The sequence below is a fragment of the Lacerta agilis genome, chromosome 4, assembly GCF_009819535.1.
Source record: "Lacerta agilis isolate rLacAgi1 chromosome 4, rLacAgi1.pri, whole genome shotgun sequence".
NCBI classification, from domain to species: domain Eukaryota; kingdom Metazoa; phylum Chordata; class Lepidosauria; order Squamata; family Lacertidae; genus Lacerta; species Lacerta agilis.
Window position 1 is genome coordinate 56027025 of NC_046315.1, and position 22225 is coordinate 56049249.

General features: G+C 39.3%; 2 protein-coding genes across 2 annotated transcripts in view; one reads left to right on the forward strand and one right to left on the reverse strand.

Moving 5' to 3' along the window:
* Positions 1–1700: 1700 nt before the first annotated feature.
* RPL8 (ribosomal protein L8) lies at positions 1701–7400 on the forward strand. The gene is made up of 6 exons (XM_033147156.1): positions 1701–1809; positions 2698–2842; positions 3942–4083; positions 4215–4433; positions 6426–6541; positions 7184–7400. The coding sequence occupies exons 2-6, from the start codon at positions 2705–2707 to the stop codon at positions 7340–7342; spliced, it is 774 nt and encodes a 257-aa protein (XP_033003047.1). The 5' UTR covers positions 1701–1809; positions 2698–2704; the 3' UTR covers positions 7343–7400.
* An 8986-nt stretch (positions 7401–16386) lies between these two features.
* The window catches only part of USP9X (ubiquitin specific peptidase 9 X-linked), a 71263-nt gene continuing 65424 nt past the window's right edge, over positions 16387–22225 (reverse strand). Inside the window, exons 42-45 of the mRNA XM_033147157.1 lie at positions 21878–22034; positions 21157–21369; positions 20396–20491; positions 16387–19014 (exon numbers count right to left, since the gene is read on the reverse strand). Coding sequence (XP_033003048.1) covers positions 18880–19014; positions 20396–20491; positions 21157–21369; positions 21878–22034 — 601 coding nt within the window. The 3' untranslated portion in view covers positions 16387–18879. The remainder of the gene's footprint in view (positions 19015–20395; positions 20492–21156; positions 21370–21877; positions 22035–22225) is intronic.

Sequence of the window (22225 nt, forward strand, 5' to 3'; positions counted from 1 at the left end):
TAGTTTCCATTGGATCTAAAGAAGAATTCAGTGCATATCAGAAATCTGTTACCTGCCAATGCAGTTCATCCAATAAAAGGTATTATTAGAATGAAGCACAAAGACTCCTTTGTAAATGAATGGCAGTTTTATTATGCACACAGCTAAAAATGAAAGTAGAGAGGTCCCCTCACACTTTAAAACTTTTTGGTTAACCTAAACTGTTCATCACCATCTGTAGAAAGAGTAGATTGGGATAAGAACTTGTGTTATTGGCTGTTATTATGTATGTATTGCCTAAACACCAGCTTCTGGGCTAGGGTGGGATATTTCATTATTTATCTGCAAACTGTTGTTGTATGCTGAAATAATTTAATAAAAATAAGGAACACTATAAAAAGGTATTATTTGAAGCATTTTGGATATTGCCTGTCCTAGGGATCAACAGAGTTTTTCTCCAAAATTGGGAACTAACAACGGATGTTGTAGACCTTGGGTCTGAGTTGAAAGGTGTCAGCAGAGCAGCTTTTTAGTTTAAAAATGGGGTTCTTTACCTATGTTTCAGGGGATCTGTACCCAAAAAATACTTTCTCCCCCCCAATGCTGCCAATAAAATATGTATGCAAATTTTGTGTTTAGTGTTTATGTATATATGTGTTTGTGTACATTTTTCAGGGGAGGAGGGTCCATAGCTTTCATCAAGTTCTCAGAAGAGCCCATGACCCAAACATGGTAAAGAGCCACTGGTTTAAAAGCACAAGACAGACAGCATTACCTAATCTCAGCAAGCAAGGATATTTTAGTTTGCCTGAATGAAAGCCTCCCAATTCTCTAATGGCCTAACCCCGACTCGTTTTTCAGGATGGCTCCGATGCCTTCCAACAGCCTCCTGCCGAGCAGGAAGTCAGCAAACGTGCAGCTTTTCTCGCCCATTGTATCTGCGCTGACAGCTTCACCTGCCGAATTGCTGCTTGTCGTGACGCAGCTTTTAAATGCCAACACAGCCCCGGCGGGCAGGGAGGGGAGCGAGCGAGAGTGAGAGAGAGAGAGAGACAGAGAAAAGCTCTGACAAGAGCACAAGCTCCATTGCCGCTGAAAGGAAGGCGGCGCGTTACATAACCTGGTGCGGCCGCGCAAAGGGAGCAGCAGTGCAGTTGCAATCAAGCAAGCGCTTTATCCGCCGCAGGGACAGCGCAGATTCTAAAGGGAGGGCGACCGATTTCAGCTGCAATCTTACTAAGCCAACTTGCTAAGGAAGGAGCCCAGTGAATTGTTATTATTTTTTTTAAGACAATTTTCAAGTCAATTACAAATCAGGAAAAAAGAGCAAGAACCGCCTATGAATAATAACATACCAGAAAGTGGGGGTGGGGGCATTAAGTCCAATTTAACTTATTGCGATTTTCTTCTGGGTAAATATACATGGGGGATGTTTCGCCGACAGCCCGCGATTTCCAGGGCATGGGCGGCAGTAGCAGCAGCAGAGGATCTCCAACGCCTTTCCCATGAACTCTCGTCATGGGGGGTGGAAAGGAGAAGCGGGGCGGCGGAAGCGCCGGGCGCTTCGCTGCCATTTTGCGCATCCTTGCGATTTTTTACGGCAGGCGAGACGGAGAAACCGCGTCCTGCATTGAACCGAGCGGGGAGGCTCGGAGCACGTCACGCGTCCCAAAGCCCTTTCCGCGGAGTTCAAGTACCCGGATGCCGGAACTACATTACCCGTCAGGCCACTGACGCCATTACGCCTGCCGCTCGCCGTCCAGGCCGGAAGGACTTGGTGACGCCGTGACCTCCGGAGCTTCCTTCTTTCCGAGCCAAGCCCCGGCTGAGGTAAGACACGAAACAGGCCTCGGGAGTGTATCCGTGTCCATCGGGGCCGCGGCAGCACCCCGCCGGCCATCTATGGCCGGCATCGGCCTCCGCTTCCCCAGGCCGGTTTCGCGGGCGGGGACATTTCGCGTGTCTTTTCGTGCGGCTCCCATGAAAGATTCGCTTCCTGCGGCCGGGCGAGCCAGGATTTTCCTTTGGCTGGCGAGGCCACGAGCAGCGGAGGATGGGCTCCGACAGGAGACCGAGCTCGAGGGGAACAGGCGGAGGGAGATATTTCTGTGCTCGTGATTTTGTGTTTTAGAAAATGTCTCTGACGGCAGCCATTCTCCAGGGCGATCCCTCAGTACAGAATAACACTTGAGAGGATTATTAAGTATATGAAACTCTGTCACAAATATTTTTCTTATACTCCCTTTTAGTCAAAGGCCCTGTTGCATTTTTTAAATAAGCTAACTTTCGGATTGCAAGTCTTTAAGCTTTAGGTCCATAACTTGTTGGTGTAGAAAGCAGTATAAGTTGCAAACATTTTCATTGAAAAACTTTCAAAATAATATAAAAACGTTTGTGTGTGTGTGTGTGTTTAACCTATACTGTGTTGTGTGAGGCCATGACTATAGAGGAGAAAGTAATTTCCCATACAAAAAAGCTGCACTTTCTTAGCTTATGAAAGGGCTTTGAAAAATCATACATAGTGCATCAGATTGACAGAAACACTGTGTGTTATCCAGAAATACAGTTAAAATACATGTGATATAAAAGAAAAGCACACTAGCTACTGGAGTGTTTTAAATGAAAGATGAGTGAGATGGAGACCCATGCTAAAGAATCTTTCTACGCTAGAGACAGCTGCATTTTCTGAATGAGCATGCTAATAACTACTTTTTTCAGGTTCACAATGGGCCGTGTAATCAGAGGTCAAAGAAAAGGTGCAGGGTCAGTGTTCAGAGCCCATGTGAAGCACAGGAAAGGCGCAGCAAAGCTGAGAGCTGTAGACTTTGCTGAAAGGCATGGCTATATCAAAGGCATTGTAAAGGCAAGTACCAAGTTGTGGGGATGTTCTATTTCAGTAAGTTTTGGAATATTGTGACAAGTTTTAAGCAAGCTGAATTGTTTTTTGTCCTAATAAGAGTAGTTGTTAGCAGTTTATAGTCAAGAGAATTAGTACAGGCAGTATTATTTTGTTATGCATACTTTTGTGAAATTCTAAAGTACAAAATTTCTGAAATGATTTGATGTTTTTAAGATTGATACAGTATGCATTAATGGTATTTAATAGGATGCATGTTTATATTTGTATTTTATCATTTTGGTGAATTTGGTAGGATGTTGAATGTGGGTTATGTAAATATTAGCATCTACATGAAACCACTGTCAGCAGTATGCAGATGATACTGTATTGTTTCCATTTAATAATACCATGGAGGCTATTGAAGTCAGTGTCTGGAGGCAGTCTAGGGGGGAGTGAAGGCAAACAAGTTGAGGTTGAGACCCAGACAAGACTTCAGGTACTGACTGTGGGTAAGGAAATAAACTGCATCATAACATGGTTTATAACTTACCTTGGATGGGGAATTCTGCAGTGGCCCCCCATATCTCCAAAACTGAGTCAGTAACCTGTGCTCCGACAGGCTCCAACATTGCAGGTTTTAAGGAAAGTCCTAAAATCACACTTATTTTCAGTTGCTGTTCTCTTAATGGTTTTGTTCTGCTGATGGTTGATAACAATAGAAAAACAAGAGATGGTAGGGAAGAAGGTAAGTGCATACCAATAAGGTAGTTCTGAAAAATATTTAAGCTTGCTTAAGAGCAAGACAACTATAGGCTTCCATTTAAAAGGCAATGGCAGAGTTGAAAAGCACTGAGGCTAAAAGACAAAGCTTTTGATTGATTTAGGGGAGGATTGCCCTTATTTCAACTTTGTTTAACCTCAACCATTCCCAAATGGAAAATATGTGGAAATGAGGCAGCTCATAAGTTATGTAGATATGTAATATTACCTAGTATAGCTAAACAGTTATCTCAAATGCCTGGCCTTTTGATCTGGAAAGTGTGCATGTAAATTCACTGAGTATATTGGCAGTATTGCTAACTATATGAAATAAGATTCTTAAACTGCATTTATATTTCAATAGGATATAATTCACGATCCTGGTCGAGGAGCTCCTCTTGCCAAGGTTGTTTTCCGTGATCCGTACAGGTTTAAGAAACGAACAGAATTGTTCATTGCAGCCGAGGGCATTCATACTGGACAGTTTGTTTACTGTGGCAAGAAAGGTGAGTAAAGACAAACAGTTGTGCATATTTTTGGAAATAGGTAATTTGAAAATGTAGATGACAAGAGAGATTGCACATTAGAGTGATACTGCAACTCTAAAAAATGTTTTTCATGTGTTCAAATCTCTTAGCTCAGCTCAACATTGGCAATGTCCTGCCCGTTGGTACTATGCCAGAAGGCACTATTGTCTGCTGTCTTGAAGAGAAGCCAGGTGATCGTGGTAAACTGGCCCGTGCTTCTGGGAACTATGCCACAGTTATCTCCCACAATCCTGAAACCAAAAAAACCAGAGTGAAGCTGCCTTCTGGGTCCAAGAAGGTGATCTCCTCTGCAAACAGAGCAGTTGTTGGTAAGTGCTGCCTCATATATATGCTAGGTTTTATGCCTCATAAGCTGAAGTGTTTGTAGTTTTAGGACACTGGGGTACTTGCAGAATCTGGATTGTAGAGGTGTTCTGGCGTTTCCAACTAATAACACTTTGAAAAAGGTGAGGTTTTCTGTAAAACTCAACCAAATTGGCTATTCACTACAGCAGCAATCCATTATATCACCATTTTACTAACTTTCTTATACTAATTTAAGGCCTGTAGTGAAAGAGAAGAACATGACCGTGACTGATTGTTTGGTGCTTAAGATTTTCCAACTGTCTAGTCAAGCAAATTCATTTAGGAGTCTTTGATGTTCTTTATTAATACAGTAATTGTGACTTTGAGTTGGCAGCTGGGTGTCTTAAAAGAGAAATTATTTAGCATATATTATTTTGCATTGAATCTGACCTCTTTAGTCTCTGTTGACAGCAGAAGGGCATTGTTGATAGATGTTGGCATATTGCATTGCAAGAATGAGAAGGTGATTAAACCCCTGACATTGTTGCATTCTTTTTGGTGTCTTGGTATTTGTCACTATAGCTGCCTGTAAGCACTTAAGAAATAAGAATCCAGTCTTTAAAAATGACATCGCACAAAATGTGTTCTGTGTCATTATTTAATACTGTGTTGCTACAGCAGTGGTCACCAACCCTTTTTTGCCCTGGGCACATTTGGAATTTAAAAAAAGTTTTACTGCAAATTATCCAAATATACAATAATGAAGAAATATACAGAAAAAGGAAAGTATATAACTAATGACAATCATAGCAGCATAAATATAATACAGCTACAGGTAATCACATAATATTCCACTTTTAGCTTTTGTTTGTTTGTGAATTACACAAATTTGGAATTTTGAGAGTGCCATGGACATTACTCCCCCTGGTTGCTTTTTTCCTGCCCACCCAAAAAGCGAACATAGACACACACTTAACTTTTCTGGGTGGTCTGGATAAAATAATTCAGCAGAATTAAAACAGATCCTCTTGAATCTGCATAATTTTACATGCCCTCCAAAGCATTGTCAAAATTTAGCTTAAATGGGTAGACTTCACAGAACCGTTGCTTGCCATCACCAGGAAATCATTGATCCATGGCATGAATCATGATTTTTACATAGTATGACAACAGAATCACAGAATACATCTGTGATCTGGTTATGTGTGGATAGATAATGGTTTTGATGGAATCCCTATAAAAAATGGGGTTCTGTCTTTTTGATCCATGTTTCTGCACCATGGTGACACTAGAAAGTACCAGATGTGACGTTCATTCAATGGTGTGTGATCGCATGGTGGTAAGAGAACCTGTGGGAAAAACTTTTAATTTCAAGACATTTACATTCACTCAAGTTTCTCAATTCATTGTCTTCTGACTTCACTTGTCAGTCTTATTTTCCTTCCCCTAGGGGTAGATTGCTTCACTTTCCCTACTTACCCTCACAAGTCACTCTGCTTTCTGATCAGGGGCCACCCTGAGCCTTAGAATGCACATAGTGCTGAAAGAGTGAGTGGGAAAGGTCCTCCCACTTCCTCCTTTAGCCTTGATGTGGGAGGTGGTGGCTGTGAACTATTCTGAGATCTATGGGTATAGGACAGTATACAAATAATAATTGCCACCCCTGCCATCTTACGACTGAGTCTAAGAGACTTGTGGGCAGCCTCAAGGGCACACATTAGCATCCTCGGTGCTGCAGTCTCATTTAGAAGTCTGATCACAGTACTGAATATGGAAGGTTCAAATATTTTTACCAAAGTGAACTGTGAGACAATATGAAAGCATTTCCCAGAAGCAAAGCAAATTGAAAGTTTCAAATAAAATAATTTGGTAAACATTTTCTACTGCTACTATTAGTGCTGAGCACTTGGAAGGCCTACAAAGAGCATAACTAACCATGTTTAATGGGAACAGTTAAAGCACTAATACTGTTTTTGGAAAATAACGGGGAAAACCTCTTGCAAAAAATCTTCCAGGTATTGTTGCTGGTGGTGGTCGTATTGACAAACCTATCTTGAAAGCTGGACGGGCTTACCACAAATACAAGGCAAAGAGAAACTGCTGGCCACGTGTCCGTGGTGTAGCTATGAATGTAAGTCTTTCTTGCACCTGCTTCCTCTGGTTACTTAACCTACTACCTTGATACACTGATGGTGGTTTGCAGTTTTAAGATGTAATCTATTTTAGTGACATTAGACAAGAGGAAAATGGAATGGAGGGAGAAGGAATGTAATCAGACCTGGCTAGTGACTCCATAGTATGGAGAATACAGTTCCACAAGGATAGGAACCAACAGGTAGCTGGTTCCAACCAAGAGATGGGATTGGTCTGGTCCCTCCTGCAGATGAAGCCAGATAATGGAGATAGTGCTAATATGACCTAAGTGTCCATCCAAGTTTTCTTTACAACCAATACGTTAATGAAGCAAGCTAAGTTTTAAGGCTTGGAATTCAATATATATCTGCAGTGGCGCTATCCCCATAACCAATGTAAAAAAAAAATCAGCATTCAGTTCAAAGCTAAAACATGCTAAGTTGTTAAATCAGCAGCAGAATGTAACACCTTCACTTTGTAGCATTTCCTGAAGGTTATCAAATCAAGCCTTTGATCTAAGCAAACATAGCAGATGGAGCTTAGTGATAAACTTTGTTGCTGGTTCCCCACCCCACCCCCGCTTTTTGTATTGTAATTTCCTGCCTTATTTTTTACTCTGGTTGCTGCTTTTCTTTCATAGCCTGTTGAACATCCCTTTGGTGGTGGTAACCATCAACACATTGGTAAGCCTTCAACCATCCGGAGAGATGCTCCAGCTGGTCGCAAGGTTGGTCTCATTGCAGCCCGTCGTACTGGCAGACTGCGTGGAACAAAGACCGTGCAGGAGAAGGAGAACTAAATTTTCAGTTCAATATATTCATAAAGAAATAAATGCCACCTTTTGTTCAAAACTGGTACAATGTGTGTGAGGCATTTTCTTTTTAGTTTTAAGTTTGTCTAAACATTTTATACATGTGTAAATGGTCCTGAAATTTTCATCACCTTACAAAGGAACTGTTTTAGATTGTGTATGAAGTTGTCCAGATAGCTCAAGTATCTGGTAGACCACTTTGAGAACAGGAAGCAGGACTTTGGGCCTTTGGTCTGATCCAGCAGGTCTCTTGTGCTCTTTCATCAAGCTTCAGGAAGGCAAGATCTCAAACTTTGTTCTTAGTACACAATGCAACATTCTTACGCTTTGCTATATAGCAAAGACATGTCAAATGGGAGTAGAAAGAGAGAGATAAGCTTAGATTAATGGCAAAATAGAATCCTTTAACAGTTCCATAATGCTGAACAAAATGTTAGGTATGTTTAAGGCACTTATAATTTTCTGCTTGTGTAATAGGACTATCCTCTCCCCCTTTCTCCAGAGAGTTGGGGTACACACGAGTGGAAGAAGCCCTGTTGCACAAGCAGAACAGTTTGGAGCATTGAATACAAAAGCCCAGTTTTGTCTTAAAGAAGCCTGTTTGATAGGGACCAAAACTATGCACCCAAGGGTCCTTTGGCCTTGTTTTTGCTGAGTCTCCATCATTTGGCAAACTTGGGAGGAGGGTGTATTTCCAAAAGCAGTTTGACATGATCAGCTGTTCAAGGAAAAAGGGATAGTCCAAGCAGCCCATATCCTAATAATGGAGTGATGTTTTGATGGTATATCAGTATCCCTAGAATGTCATTATGGGCTGCTTGGAACATGGCTCAAGGGGCTGCATCCAGAGTTAAGGCTACTGCTTACGCAGTATATTTTCCAGCTTCCTCTCCTTTTTTCTTGTGACAGCTCTCACAGGAGCAGCACTACATGAGAAAGATTGCTACAGCAGGTAGAAGTAGAATTTCCTGCTTTCCATTTAATGAAAAGACTGAAGTGAACTCCTGTTCTGTAGTCTGCTTTGCCCCATACCATGTAAATGGCATAAGGATTTATCAGTGCCCTAAGTACATTGTGCCGATATAGAGAAAACAAATTTCAACGTGATACAATATTTTTCAGAGGCCCATTCCAAGACCACAGATAGAAAAAGCAATGCTGTGAGAGCATACATTTTCTAGACACTTAACAGACTTCTTGCTTTGCACGATGTAAGGTTATCACGAGCATGCTGTATTTTGCTGATAAATGAGGTGGAGGGAAGAAGGCTTTCACAAAAGGAAGTTGAAGCATGTAAGAAATATACACAAGTGCTGCTAACTGGAAAACAAATTGGAATATTTTTGAAGCTGGGCTAATGACATATGCTCAATGATGCCACAGGCAGCAGTTTTTTTCTCATTTCAAGAACTATATAGCTTAACAAACCTTTAGAATATACATAGTGTACTCTACCATCTGAAAATAACAGCTGCCTTAAATATGGAGCAAAGCTGCGTGAGCACAAATCTTTAAAGAGCAACCCATTAAGCCTCAGAAGCAGTTGTGCCTTTTCCTAGATGTACAGCAATTGGAAAACTACTTTCATTTGTAAGTGCATGTCTACTCGAGAGCAAGGATGGGGAACCTGTACTCTGCTGGCCTATAAATTGCATATCCTTTACCACTGGATATGTTGGCTGGGGTTCAATAGAGTTGGAAGTCCCAAACAGTTGAAGATCCACAGCAACCCTCTAGAAAACAGTGATGTAATTGTTAGTGAAGAACAATCTCTTGAAAGAAAAGGAGCCAAGAATGAGGATTGCTTAATTAGAAGTAAACTAGCAAAGCAGAAAAAGTCAACATGTTGACTATATAGTTTGAAAACTGCTACTAGGTGCAGCTAGAGACTAATCCTATCAGTTACTTGTGATTTTAGTATTGCCAAATATTTAATATACACATAATACATGCATGTAAATAAAAATGAATTAAAATATTTGGGGGGATGTCCTGCTGACAGCCTGAAAGCTGTAAAGCTCTCAAAAATATTAGTCTTGGCCAGACTTATAACCCATGAAACAAGTATAAACTATTATCTATATGAAAAGGTAGGTAGCATGCAGCAATATATTACAGATTTACAACACCGGTACAACCTGGAAGAATATGATTTTCACCATATGTAGGACACTTGAGACAGCCTACAGGTGTATGCTTGTTTGCTGCAACAAGTAGGCTATAGTCAAACTGTTGTGTTAGAATAGCAGCCCAGAGTGGTATACTGTTCATGCATTTTGCTACAAGGGTCCAGTGACGTGTTGCTCTGTCCAGCATATGAACATTGGAGAGAAAACTAAAATTACAGGGACCAAAATTACTTCACATAATTAACCAACCAGATATCCTGAAACTCCTGAAAAAATATTAACAAAGTAACTTACTCCTAAAACATTGCTTTCCAATAAAAAGGGCTACTTTCAATCATGATGAAGCAAGCACAAAGCATTCTAGAGCAGAAAGTTAAGAAACTGCAAATAGTTTCTACAGCTAGTAGTAGTTTCTACAACTCTCCTTAGTATGATAGTACATGCAATCTTTCATTTACAATGAGGTATACAGTTGAAAGCACACTTGGGAGTAAACCACAATAAACTGAAACCAAATTTCCAGCATTCCTGTAGATTGGTGAAAAGCAGAAAGCTCAACTGCATTAAAGTAGCTAGACTTCAATGTACATAATGAACTTTCCCCTTAAACATAAGACTAATCTTGCAAGTTAGTACTAGTTTCAGAAAGTGCTGAACTAGAAACCATTTACAGTATGTCTTGCAAACCAGTAATTCTGTATAAACATGGCAGTTACTGAGTGTTTCTAAATTTTCATATTCCCTGTAGATCTATGTTGAATTTAAAGTTATGAATTTCTTAAAACTTTAAATTTAGTTCAAATGCAAGATAGTAGTTTGCATTCGAACTAAGATTCAGAAATAGAAAACTCTAGCTCTTTAGGGAAGTGGTGACGTAAAATGTAATTTGAATATAGGGGGCAGGTGATGGCGAGGCAGAGAAATACTAAAACCTAGTAAGTATTTCAGAACAGGTTTACACATTGAAATAGCTGCTCCACCACCACAATCTACAGTTTTTTATAAGTTTGCAACATGCAAGAAAGTCAGTATTAGTCTAGCACAAGGCCTGTCACACTTAACTAAATTTCCCCTCTATTGTCTCCCCCCCCCGGGCTTGCTTGTGGTAATGGTGACTCTCAATTGTAATTAATGCTTAGAAATACTCAAAATGCAATTGAAAGTGGGCCGCAGCGGAATCAAAGTAACATGGCCAAAACAAATGCAATCTTAGAAATGAAAAATGTGTCAGTAGCATTTACAATAATATATTGAAAAATACAATTCTTACAGAGGTGGCTACAGAATTGTGGGTTAAGCTCAGCTCATTTATCTCTAGACAGAGAAGAATACTTCCCATAGCGGGAACAAATTTCTCAGTCCTAATAGGGCTAACAGGAAACTCATGGTGAATTGGCCACTCAGAATAGACTCATGAAAATCAACACACAGATTTCAACAGGTCTACCCCAAGCATGATTTACAGAGAAATCCAAGCCCCTGATCTGATGGTGGGAGTTTGTGTGGTGAAAGGTATCCCTCTGCCCAGCCCCAGAGGCAAGGACTCCCATGCACCACCCAGCAGCTTCTACCCTGTTGGTAGTCAGCAGGAAGCCCTGAAATGGGGTGTTGTGGGGAAAAGCCGGCACTGGATCTACTGGGTGGCATTGGCTCATTTTAGGCCTTAGTTGCACTAGAAGCTAGTGCAGTGAAGGGTCTTTCCCCCTCCACTCTGGCTGGCACAAGTTCTGGGGCTGTGCTGCTCCATCAAGCCCTGCCATTGCTGGCCAGAGCATATGGTTGTGCACTAAGCTGGATATTAGCCTATGAAGGGCCAGTGTGGCAGCAATCTTGACAGATGAAACAAGGATTACCAAAATTGTTAAATATGGGGAAGTATATGCTAACTTTTCCTCCTCCCAACTAGACTCTTTCTGCCTTGATCACTAATGTCAACATAATACAGGAATCAGCATTTGGTTCTGAAAGGCGCTGCCAGCCTAGTTCCCACCCTAGGAGGTAAAGTATCTCTGGAAGAAATGTCATTTGTGGAAAGAGAACTGGCTAGCAGCCACTTAATGGGGTAGGAATTGAACCTACCCTCTTACTCCTGTGTGAAACTGATCTTGCAGGGTAATTAATTGCTGAGCAAAGACCTAAAATGTAAGATAGCAAGAGCCCTGCTGCATGAGACCAAAGGCCTATCTAGTGCAGGTTCCCCTTTTTCTGTGGTCAACAAGATGCCTTTGGGATGCTGACAATTAAGTCATGAGGGCAACAGCACTCTCCTGCTCTTACCAGCATCCAGTATTCAGAGGAATACCAGCTGTGTGCTCACACCACCATTAAAGCACATTCTAAGCACATGGCTTCTCAAACGGTTTGGAGCACCCCACAGTTACAATTTCTAGCAACTCTTAACAAACTACAATGCCCAGAATTCGTTAAGATACTTTTAAAAATATAGTGCTGACAGAACCCCCAGGTCCTTGAAGTAACATATACAGTGGTGCCCCGCTAGACGAATGCCTCGCTAGACAAAAAACTCGCTAGACGAACGGCATTCGTCTAGCGGAAGCTGCCCTGCAAGACGAAAAAGTCTATGGGGCTGCTTTGCAAGACGATTTTTTTTTTAGCGCGAAAACCTCCGCACTCCATTTCCGCTTCGCTAGACGAATAATTCGCTCTACGAAAAAACTCGTAGAACGAATTATTTTCGTCTAGCGGGGCACCACTGTATTAGTCATTAGGAGCTATGGGTGGACACTACCCATCTTGAATCAGCTTCCAAAATTATGAGGGGGGAAAACTTTGCTGTGTACTTCCTTCATACTAAGCATAATTTTATACAACTCTTATCATCCCTGCTTATGTGCCTTTCTTTGAAAATGTTTAGTTTTAAAAATTCTTAGTTTTAGTCACCCAAACAAGCTTCAGTGCTGAAAACTAGAAGCTGATTTGTGAGATTCACACACCGAATAAAGAAAAAAATAATAGATTATGTACCGAGCAAAAAAGCATGTCCAAGAACAAAATAAAACTACACAATGAGGTGGCAAGTATAGGTAGAGGAATCAAATGTGGAGTAACACACACAGAACCTTTAGCACTGAAGGGAACTTGTTTTGAGGAATTGAGGTGCAGCAGAAATTAAGCTGAAAAACTAGGAAGCTTACACCAAGGAACAACCAATTGGGACACTTCAACAGAAAAACAGATTTTTTAAAACAGCTGTTCAAAGTAGTAAGTAGCAAAATGTAGGTATAAATGCCAGCCAATTTGATCCAATAATTTGTACAATACAACTCTGCAAATATATCAATTTCTTAGAGGAGGTTTGAAAATTAGGCAGGTACCAGTTAGGTATGAGAAAGTTTCTAATATGATCATGGTAGATAAGAGGAGATAAACTTTTGGCTGGCCTATCACATATGCTGCTTAATAAACTCCATAATCACCTCCAAAAAATTCTTCATACAACTAACAAACAATAAAAATCCCAGACATTAAAACATTATGCTCTACGTGTGAACTAGTCATTCTTGTGCTTGAGCAAATACTGTATACTTGTTTCAGTCATGGGGATCACTGTTGGCTGTATAGCTGCTTGCCCAATGCACAGTCAGGAGTAATCCCATGCATTTCTGCTGCCTATCTGTAACTGATGGATGTGCCAATAATTTTGCTCACACCAATGTATTGGCAAGGCAGGGAATGTGTGGAGCAAATGTGTGAGGTGATAGAAAAACTGCTAATTGGAAGGTTAAAACTTTGAATTGAGACAGAATAGTGCATTGTTGATGGTCAGTATCATATATTGACAAGACGCATATGAACACCACATTCCCAAAAAGAATTATTTCTCTGAAGGATAATAGCTAACTTTTCAAGCATTCAAAGTGCTTCAAACATAATCTAGCTGTAATCCTTACAACACTGAGCCAAATCAGTTTTATTATCCAACCCATTACAAAATTGGGGGGACCTGAAGTTGAGAATAGTTTGCCTAAGGGAACTTAGGGCAAAGGCAGATTTATGAGAGCACAACTGGTTTGGCTGCACTGGGTGTGGGACACCACAGGGGATGCCACAACTATGATTTAGAATGGAGTGCAAAAGGCAGTTGTGTGCATTGAATTTTGGCATCGCATATGGCACTTCTGAAATCCTGAGACCCTAAAGTCTGCCTAGTGAGTATATAGCAGAGGTGAATTTGCAACCAGGAACGTCCGGATTTGTAGTTAAAATCTCTTAAGCCACTGCACTAGCCTAGCACTATTTAAGCACCATCTTTTTAACTTACCCTGTGATTTACCTGAGTGCTCCTGCTTCTGCACTATTTGCTGTCAAGCATGCAGGAAATCACTATGGTTTAAAGCCACAGCAGTACATATTTTTTGTCACAACTAGATTTTGATAATCTGAGCAAAATCATGCAATTCATTGAGTCAAACCGTCTTCATAGGCCAGCACAGACGATATGCCGCAAAAAGCTTGAGGTAATCTACTACTTCTGCTGTAATTAACACAGATATAGTAAAGCCCAGTTGAAGTTCTACAATATAGCAAGTAAATCATTTGGAATTTAATATTTCATTGGACATCTGATAGCAAGCTATTCACAATGAGAAGATAGGAGAGGGAACCATGTTTGCACAAGCATCTAGTCACAAAGAATTATTTTCCTTCCTGCTCATGCTGCATGCAGTTCTCAAAATTGGAGAGAAAATTCTAGACACTAGTCAAGCTCCTCTTCCATGGTTAGTGTAAAATAAATTGAAGGTGCATATGGGCTTCATCCCATTTTAACTATCAATAGTTTAACACAATAAAATGCTTCTCTGTCCATTTAGGGCTTTCAACGAATGGGGACTCAAGCAACAACAGTCTCCTACTAGCCACATGGAAAATGGTAGAGACAAAAGATGAGTTTACACACGTTTATAGTGTGATTAACACATGGCAGCTTATTTCCACATGTGTGAATGGGCTTCCCTGAAAAGCACTGGGCTGGATCCTAAGAATTGCTCATGGAAGGAAAACAACAAAAGGGGATTTTCCTGCTCCCTCCTCACCCCCTACACTCTCCAACACCCTTTTCTGAGGGTTGGAGGGTCCTCCTTGATTGGGTGGGCTATGGCATAGTGGGATGGGGAGATTGTCCCAGCAGAACCTTGTGCAAGTGTATCTTTGCTGAAGACGCTTCAAAATGTTGGGCAATTCTCCCCTTCCCCCCTAGCTCCCAAGGTCATAACCCACCCAGGTTTTTCAACCCTTAGGAAAGGTGATTTGGAGATGTAGGAGGGAGAGCAGGGAGGTTATTTTCTACCCATTTCCTTTAATGAGTGGTTCCTAAGATCTACTAATCTACTGTAAATGAGGTGATGCATCTACTGTCACGATGAGCCACTACTATGCCATTCACAATATTCTGTTATCTTCCATAATCTCCATTCAAGAATAGTGCTTGTTTTTTTGCACAATTGTTTTTTCCTATAACTTTCTCTAGCATCCTACATTTCCCTTTTTGGAAAGATCTGTCTTAAAAAAAAAATACATACTACCATAGCTTGCTTTAACAGAAAAAGAAAAACAAGTGTAAATGTTACAGGTAGGTAGCCATGTTGGTCTGCCATAGTCAAAACAATTTTTGAAAAAAAAATCCTTCCAGTAGCACCTTAGAGACCAAGTAAGTTTGTTCTTGGTATGAGCTTTCGTGTGCATGTACACTTCTTCAGATACACTTCTTCAGATACACTTCTTCAGATACTGAAGAAGTGTGCATGGACACGAAAGCTCATACCAAGAACTAACTTACTTGGTCTCTAAGGTGCTACTGGAAGGAATTTTTTTTAATGTAAATGTTTAGCTATGTAACATTTTCTAGTGTTACCAGCGTATTTATGAATAATACAGAACTTTTTTGGGGGGGATTCTCTTGGTTCACTTGAACAACTTATGAAAATTGTCCCAGGAAAGCTGCACTGAAATGCATGGGAGGTATGAAGGAAACTCTTAGGAAACGTCCTTCTAGAAAAAATGGAAACCTCAAATAATCAGTATTTTGCATTCACTTCAAAATGGAATTGCACTTTGCGATAATACCACTGTGGTGATGAACATTCGCTTCTATACAAACGTGTAGCTAAAGGGACAACAGCATACTTATTCTACTCCCATCTCTTTTAAAAATACATCTTTACTTTACTTTGTAATTTAGTAATGACAGGAATTAATGACACCCAGAGTTTAATACACTGCCTGGAAATGGTTTGCTAGTTACAACTTACCGGTAATTCCAATTGGGAAGCAAATTTAATCATTACATTTGTGTTTCTAAAGCTAATTCTTTAAAATTCATGGTCCTTTTTAAAAGACATAACATGGCTTAAGAATCATGAGGTTTAAAATTCCATTTTGGATTCTTTTTATTTCTTTTGCTTTTTGAATCTTCAGTGGACACTGCAGACATACTTTTGTTTCCACAACCACTAAAATCTATAAGTTTTTAAATGAAAACTGAGGCTCCCATTACTTTCAGCATTCAAAAGCTCCCCCAAAGTGACAATATGTAATGAAGACCCAGCAAGTTGGTAGCCATGCATACCTCCTTAACTAGTGTGATTTAGCAGCGCTAACACAAAAACAGAAAGTTAAAGTTTACTCACTGAAGACAGTGGCAAAAATTCATTTGCACAAAGAACTGCTCCTGGTAAGGTAAAGGAAGCTACTTACACAAACACATTCTGATACAAACACACTAAAAACTTTTCCTACGGGTGATCAGTTTCTATATATTTAATGTCAAATGATTAGGAAAAATGTAGGATTACTGTTGGATGGATTGCTTTTATGGAAGACAGGGATTTCCCATTAGCTGTTACAAACAAAAATTAGGATTCAATAATTAGCAGAAGAGTAAAATTAAACCTTTAGGCACTTTGAGGACTTGTTTTAATGTGTGCCATTCATATTGAGGTATTACATTACAGCTTTAAAGTGACTGCTGCCAAAACTCTGACAGAAGCATGCATTAATTATTATTCAGAACATTTTCACTTAAAATGAATAAATGAGACGTTTTGCCAAGAAGGAAGAAAATGATTTTTCAGGTTTCTGCTACACATTAATTTTAAAGAGGCAATAGTCTCAGGAGTCTCTCTTCCAGGGGGAAAAGATAACCCACAATACCTCCTAAGGAGTTGTCTGAAAACTATCTCCAGGAGGGTTTTGTCATAGCCTTGTGAAATTAAGTTTAAAAAAGAAAGAAAAAGAAAAAGTATTTTCACAATCACTTGACACTAATCATTTTTCCAAGGCCAAAGTAACAAGTTCCATGTTCCTGTATAGAAAGATAGTCTTTGAAAAAACATTTTAAACAATAATTACTGGTCTAAGGAAATATGAACTGTTGCAGCTCTAATACAAAACAGACTAATATTTTGATTTAAGTCAACACTAAACATACCCACGTACATGGGGAATGTTTCACTCAAACGTTGTCAGCCAATCCAATTAACTGCTGTTAGAAACATAACAATTAACATGAATACTAGAGAAAATCTGGAAGGGTAAAGTGATTGCTGCTACATAGAATATTTAAAAATGGTTTAAGACTATCTCATTATACTAAATGCAAAAGAACGCACTTGTGAGTTTCTCACTTTGTTCAACTATAAATCCTCAGTTTGATAAGCAGCATTTTTGTATTAACTCAATTGTATAAAATACCTTCAAGCTTGTGCTCATTAAATATATATGTATATATAAAACATACAAAAAGTACAAGATAGTCACATTAAGAAACTATTACAGTTTTCCTTTTTTATTCTTGTCAAGGGTCAAATTTCTGTTCACCAATTCTCAATGCGACTTTAGTTCCAGAATTCGGTATAGTGCACAGAATTCAACTACCTGTGCAGTCGGTTTAAAAAAAAAACCACACACACACCACAGGACAAAAATGGTCTTCTTAAATCAAATTCTATTTGTGAATTCAGCAAAATAATTTCTATAAAATAAAACAGCAAATATTTAAATAGTATAGGGTGGGCTGTATCTGTTTTGCAGGGGTATTTGGTTTTTCGACAGATTCCAAAATAATTACACACATTCAAGTTACCAATTTTAATTTAAATACAGTATTTACTGATGTCTTCCTTGAAGTCCTTAAACAAATGTTTACTCTGGAATAGAGATACCTCAGTTTTGTATTTGACTAACCAGTAGTTGTTTTTTTTTTAATAATCAAACTCTGCTTCTAAGGTTTAGATTTCTCTTATCATGGACAAAGAGCTAAGATTCAATTCTTGTTTTCAAGTAGAATTGTGAATGAGCAGAAAACCAGCAAGTTAACTTGGTGCAGTGGCACTCACAAGTATTGTGTAATTTTGTTGACTTCCACTTCACTGCAATGCAGTAGAAAGGAAAGTGTTAGAAGTTTATCAAATAAGCTCTACCAAAGAAACAAAACAAGCACACCAAATACAGTCTATTATGCTCCAGGCATCCTGGCATAGCAAAAATTTGCATATTTGTTTTAAATCTTTTAATTTCCTATTACTGAAAACTAAGTGTTCTTTTATCCCACCCAGAGACAAAACTGTCAAACATCAGATGTGAGGAACATATGTGCAACTGAAAACCACCTGTTTGTCACATTGCCCAACCCTCCCCTCCCTGTTTTATATTCTAGGTGGCAGAAGAATAGGCTCTGAACAACACAGTTGTCACTCTGGGACAACTGTAATTTTTCTTTCCTCACTGGCTACACTAACCTGGTGTGAAGCCATGCTAAATGTTACAGCTTAACTATAGCTTCAAAGTGATTAACCTAATACCAGAATGAAAAAGGCAATGAAAAAAGACCTAGAAACAATGTTACATCACCAATTTTCCACATCAACCAAATAATTAAAAGGTTACCAGTCATTACGTTGCTCATAGTAAAATTGACTCCAGTGGCAAAGAATTAACATGAAACTATTTTTCTGGTTGACATGGAGAGGCTTACTTTTTTGGGGAAAGAAATTGATCCAACTGCCATTAGGCAGGCAACACTGGTTGTAGAGCGCAGCGGATATATCAAGAAATTAATTGTTGTAGATCTGTGAGTCTCATCAAGACAAAAAAAATGTTTCTTGCTTCAGAATTAACAGTCAAACATTAATATACTATATACACCTTTGCCATTTACACATTAGCATCAGGCCATTTATTACAAAACACTATACACTTTCCACTGCAGGCAGGTTATATATTGACAGCAAATTTCTGCAGATAAGACAGTGAATAGACTCTTCACTCCATGTTGATTAGGAATAGTTTTTCTAAATATTAGCCAGACACAGAGAAAAGTTGGACTGTAAGGCCTGGGTGCACAGTCTTGATGGGGCAAGTTAATTATGTGCATTTCCACTATTCTTTCGTCTGAGGCGGTGAAACCTCTTCACTGCCTTCATAATTTTCTTGTGCTCGCTGGCCAGTTCGCTGAGGGTTGTTCATATGATGTGCTGCTGGGCCTGTATATGGTTGTCCATGCACATGGTTATTCTGGAAGAGACAAAACACATGTTAAGAATAACTTGTATATTTCCCCAAGAAAGTAGCTCAGGGAACTGGGTAAGCAATAATTTATATTTTTTAAATTATAACTAGAGAGCTACTCACACTTACCGCCAACTAAAAATAGAACAGAAAAATTTGCACTGAAATTGAAAGGTCAAGGTTACAGTTAATTAATTCCAACTTCATGCAAAAGCTGAAGCTTTATGTGAAGGTCCTCAAAACAAATCTTCAGAAATGGAATGGTGGGGAAGAAAGTTTTAATTAGTACACAGAAGCAGGAAGTGGTAATTGTGAATGGCCTTTCTTCCAAAGGGACAGTATGTTTCTTGTGTCAAACTTAATAAAATGACTTGAGGTGATCATCATCAAATAAGTTTGTTTTAACTGTTAACACACCTAAACTAGCAGATGTAAAACATTCGTATACTTTTGTGTGATGTGAAGTTAGGTCAACTAAGAACCTAAAATTGGACTTAAAATATAGCCATTGTGCATGTTAGGAGGTGAAAAAAGCCAGCTCTTGTGAAAAAGTGAAGACACCACACACTAACAAATAAGGGAGCTGGTGGTTAAATGTGTTTCAACTTTGAGGAGATTGTGTCTATATCACTTACCAACTGCTCTGCTGAGAACATCGGTAAAGAAAGCAAGATGAAGGAAAATGAGCAGGAAAGGAAATTAACAGATTAAGGATATAGAATTAATTATTTAGGAAAGGAAAGGGAACAAATACTGGTTATGTATGACTTACAAAGGTAATGCAAGATAATTACAATTTTAGCTTTCTGGAGTTAGCACTACATTTACAAAGGCACTTAACTTTTAAGAGATGTACATACATGCAACTTAAGGTCACATGGTGTTATACATGGACTATAGCAGGGCAGAATCAGACTTCAATGCTGGTTCAGAAACTTCTATTAGCAGATCACTGTGTGCAAAACTTAAGTGAAATTTTGGGCATTTTACAATGCATAGGTTGTTTTCTAAAGTGGTCTTCAAAGCATCAATGGACATGTCATATCAGGGGAATTTAGTTTTTCTCTGGATGCACCTGTGAGCACATTCAAGTTGGCTTGCTGGCTGTGTCCATGACATAAATCACAGTAAAAAAAGTTTGATAACTTTCCCATATGATGGTTGTGTGTGAGGGCATTCACAAGATACTATTTAAAAAAAAAGCTGTCTGCACATTACACTTTGCTGGACGAGGCCCTCTGCATGAATCACATTCTATGATCTTGTGAAACACTTTTCCTTGTCCTAGAAGTAATAAAACTGGCAATATATTTTTTAAAAGCTGAAGCAAAAAGTTCACAGGATATCAAAATGAATTGACATGTTTTAAAGATAATTCTCTGCTTACCTGTTGATACTGGGAACCAGGTGAATGGGGATACAATGGAGCATCTTCTGGTGGAGAGGACTCATGCTCATCAGGGGCATCTGGGTCATCTGGTTCCTAAAAATGAAAATTGCCCATTGAAACAAAAAATAAAACCACTTTTCAATTTTATATTCCTTGCCCTTATTTTCTTCTGGCAATTGATTGGACCCAGAGAAATTCCTGCAGAATGTGTGGATGGAAGCTGACTATCCTGCCGCTTTCATCACATCACTGCCCACTATCCCAGCCTCTTTTGAGGGTTGGCTATAACATGGAACCTAAGGGAGGAGTTCCAAAATAAAAACCTGGACAGATTCTCACACCCCAAATTAATCAGGATACCCAGACACTTGGAAGAAGCTTTCTTTTTTGAGAAGGAACAAGAAATTCAGCTTCTGCCAACCCCTTCTGCAGGCAACTCTCTAAATCCTATAGTATGTAATAGCTATCAGAAATAGATGTTGCTATATTAAGAATTACAAGTTTGGAGGCTGTGGCCCGAGTGCTCAATCTCCCTTGTCTCTCACAGTGATAACTGGGGGTATTTGGTACAGTGGAGGACTTAACTCCTGCCTACTTATGAGTTCCGAAGTCTCACGGAGCTAGAAACAACTCATAAATCTTATAGTGCCAGCTAGCATTTCAACTACATAACTAACATATATCAGGAATTTTATGAAACAAGTTCTTTGTCTTCCAAAGAATGCCAAAGCAACGTTAGTTGTAAATTCACTCCTTACCTCTTCTGGGCATAGCTCACAAGCTTTTGCAAGGGTCATTCTTGCACTATGTGATCTCTCCAGGAAGTAGCCATTTGATGTTTCATTACTCTGGACCGGAGGAGACCAATTGTTATATGTATACTGTGGATTGCCAGTGTATGGCCTACGTTCAAGCTCATCTCCAAGCCACTCTACTGCCCAGGTCCACTTTCTCTTCAAATCTCCATTACTCTGAAAAGATGGGAAAAAAGCCATTCAATATTTTAAAATTACTTCTAAATACACCTCAGTCCAATGCAGCTTTTTAACGGGCTGTATACTTTCCCATTCATTGCTCTTGGTTTTTGTAAAACAAAAAACCAAACCAAACAAAATACTTCAGTAAGGTCCCTACAGTTCTATTTTGTCATGGATACTTTACCTGAGATTCCTCCATTGCAGGGAGTTCGACTAGATAATCCCTTCCAATTCTACAATTCTATTCTAATTTTATTTCTATGAGGGAATAGACACTTGCTCTTGGTGACTCCCCCCCCCCCATTTATTTGGATAAAATATACAAGACCATGGCTTTATCTTAGTGACTCTGCAGAAAGAGTTTTGTTATAACTAAACTTGGCTCAGTCCTGTCCCTCTCTCTTCATAACATTGGGAAAATAGAGAAAGTATTTTTTTCTTAATTTAATTAAAGTGAAATAAATGGTTTACATTACTTCGGTATTGAGATAAAAGTAATTACCTGTAAAATCTGGTAGGCTACTGGACAGTTGCTGAAAAGAGCTACCATACACTTTATACACTGGTAAGCTCTTTTTTGATAATGGTTCTTAGAGCGTTGAATGGTATCAAATAGCCCATCCCGGTCATCTGGAATTCCTTTAAGTGCATTGTGAATCCTAAGAAAATCCCAAACACACCAAAAAGTCAGAATTTCACACAGACTATAAACATGCATGTAAATGTCAGCATCATAAAGGGCTAGCATTATAATATTGCGCAAGCTTAGACCCAGCAGATCCAGATAATCAGTGTCTGTACTTGCAAAACTGTGGGTGTAAAACACAATCTTAGGGGAGGCATGCCCCCT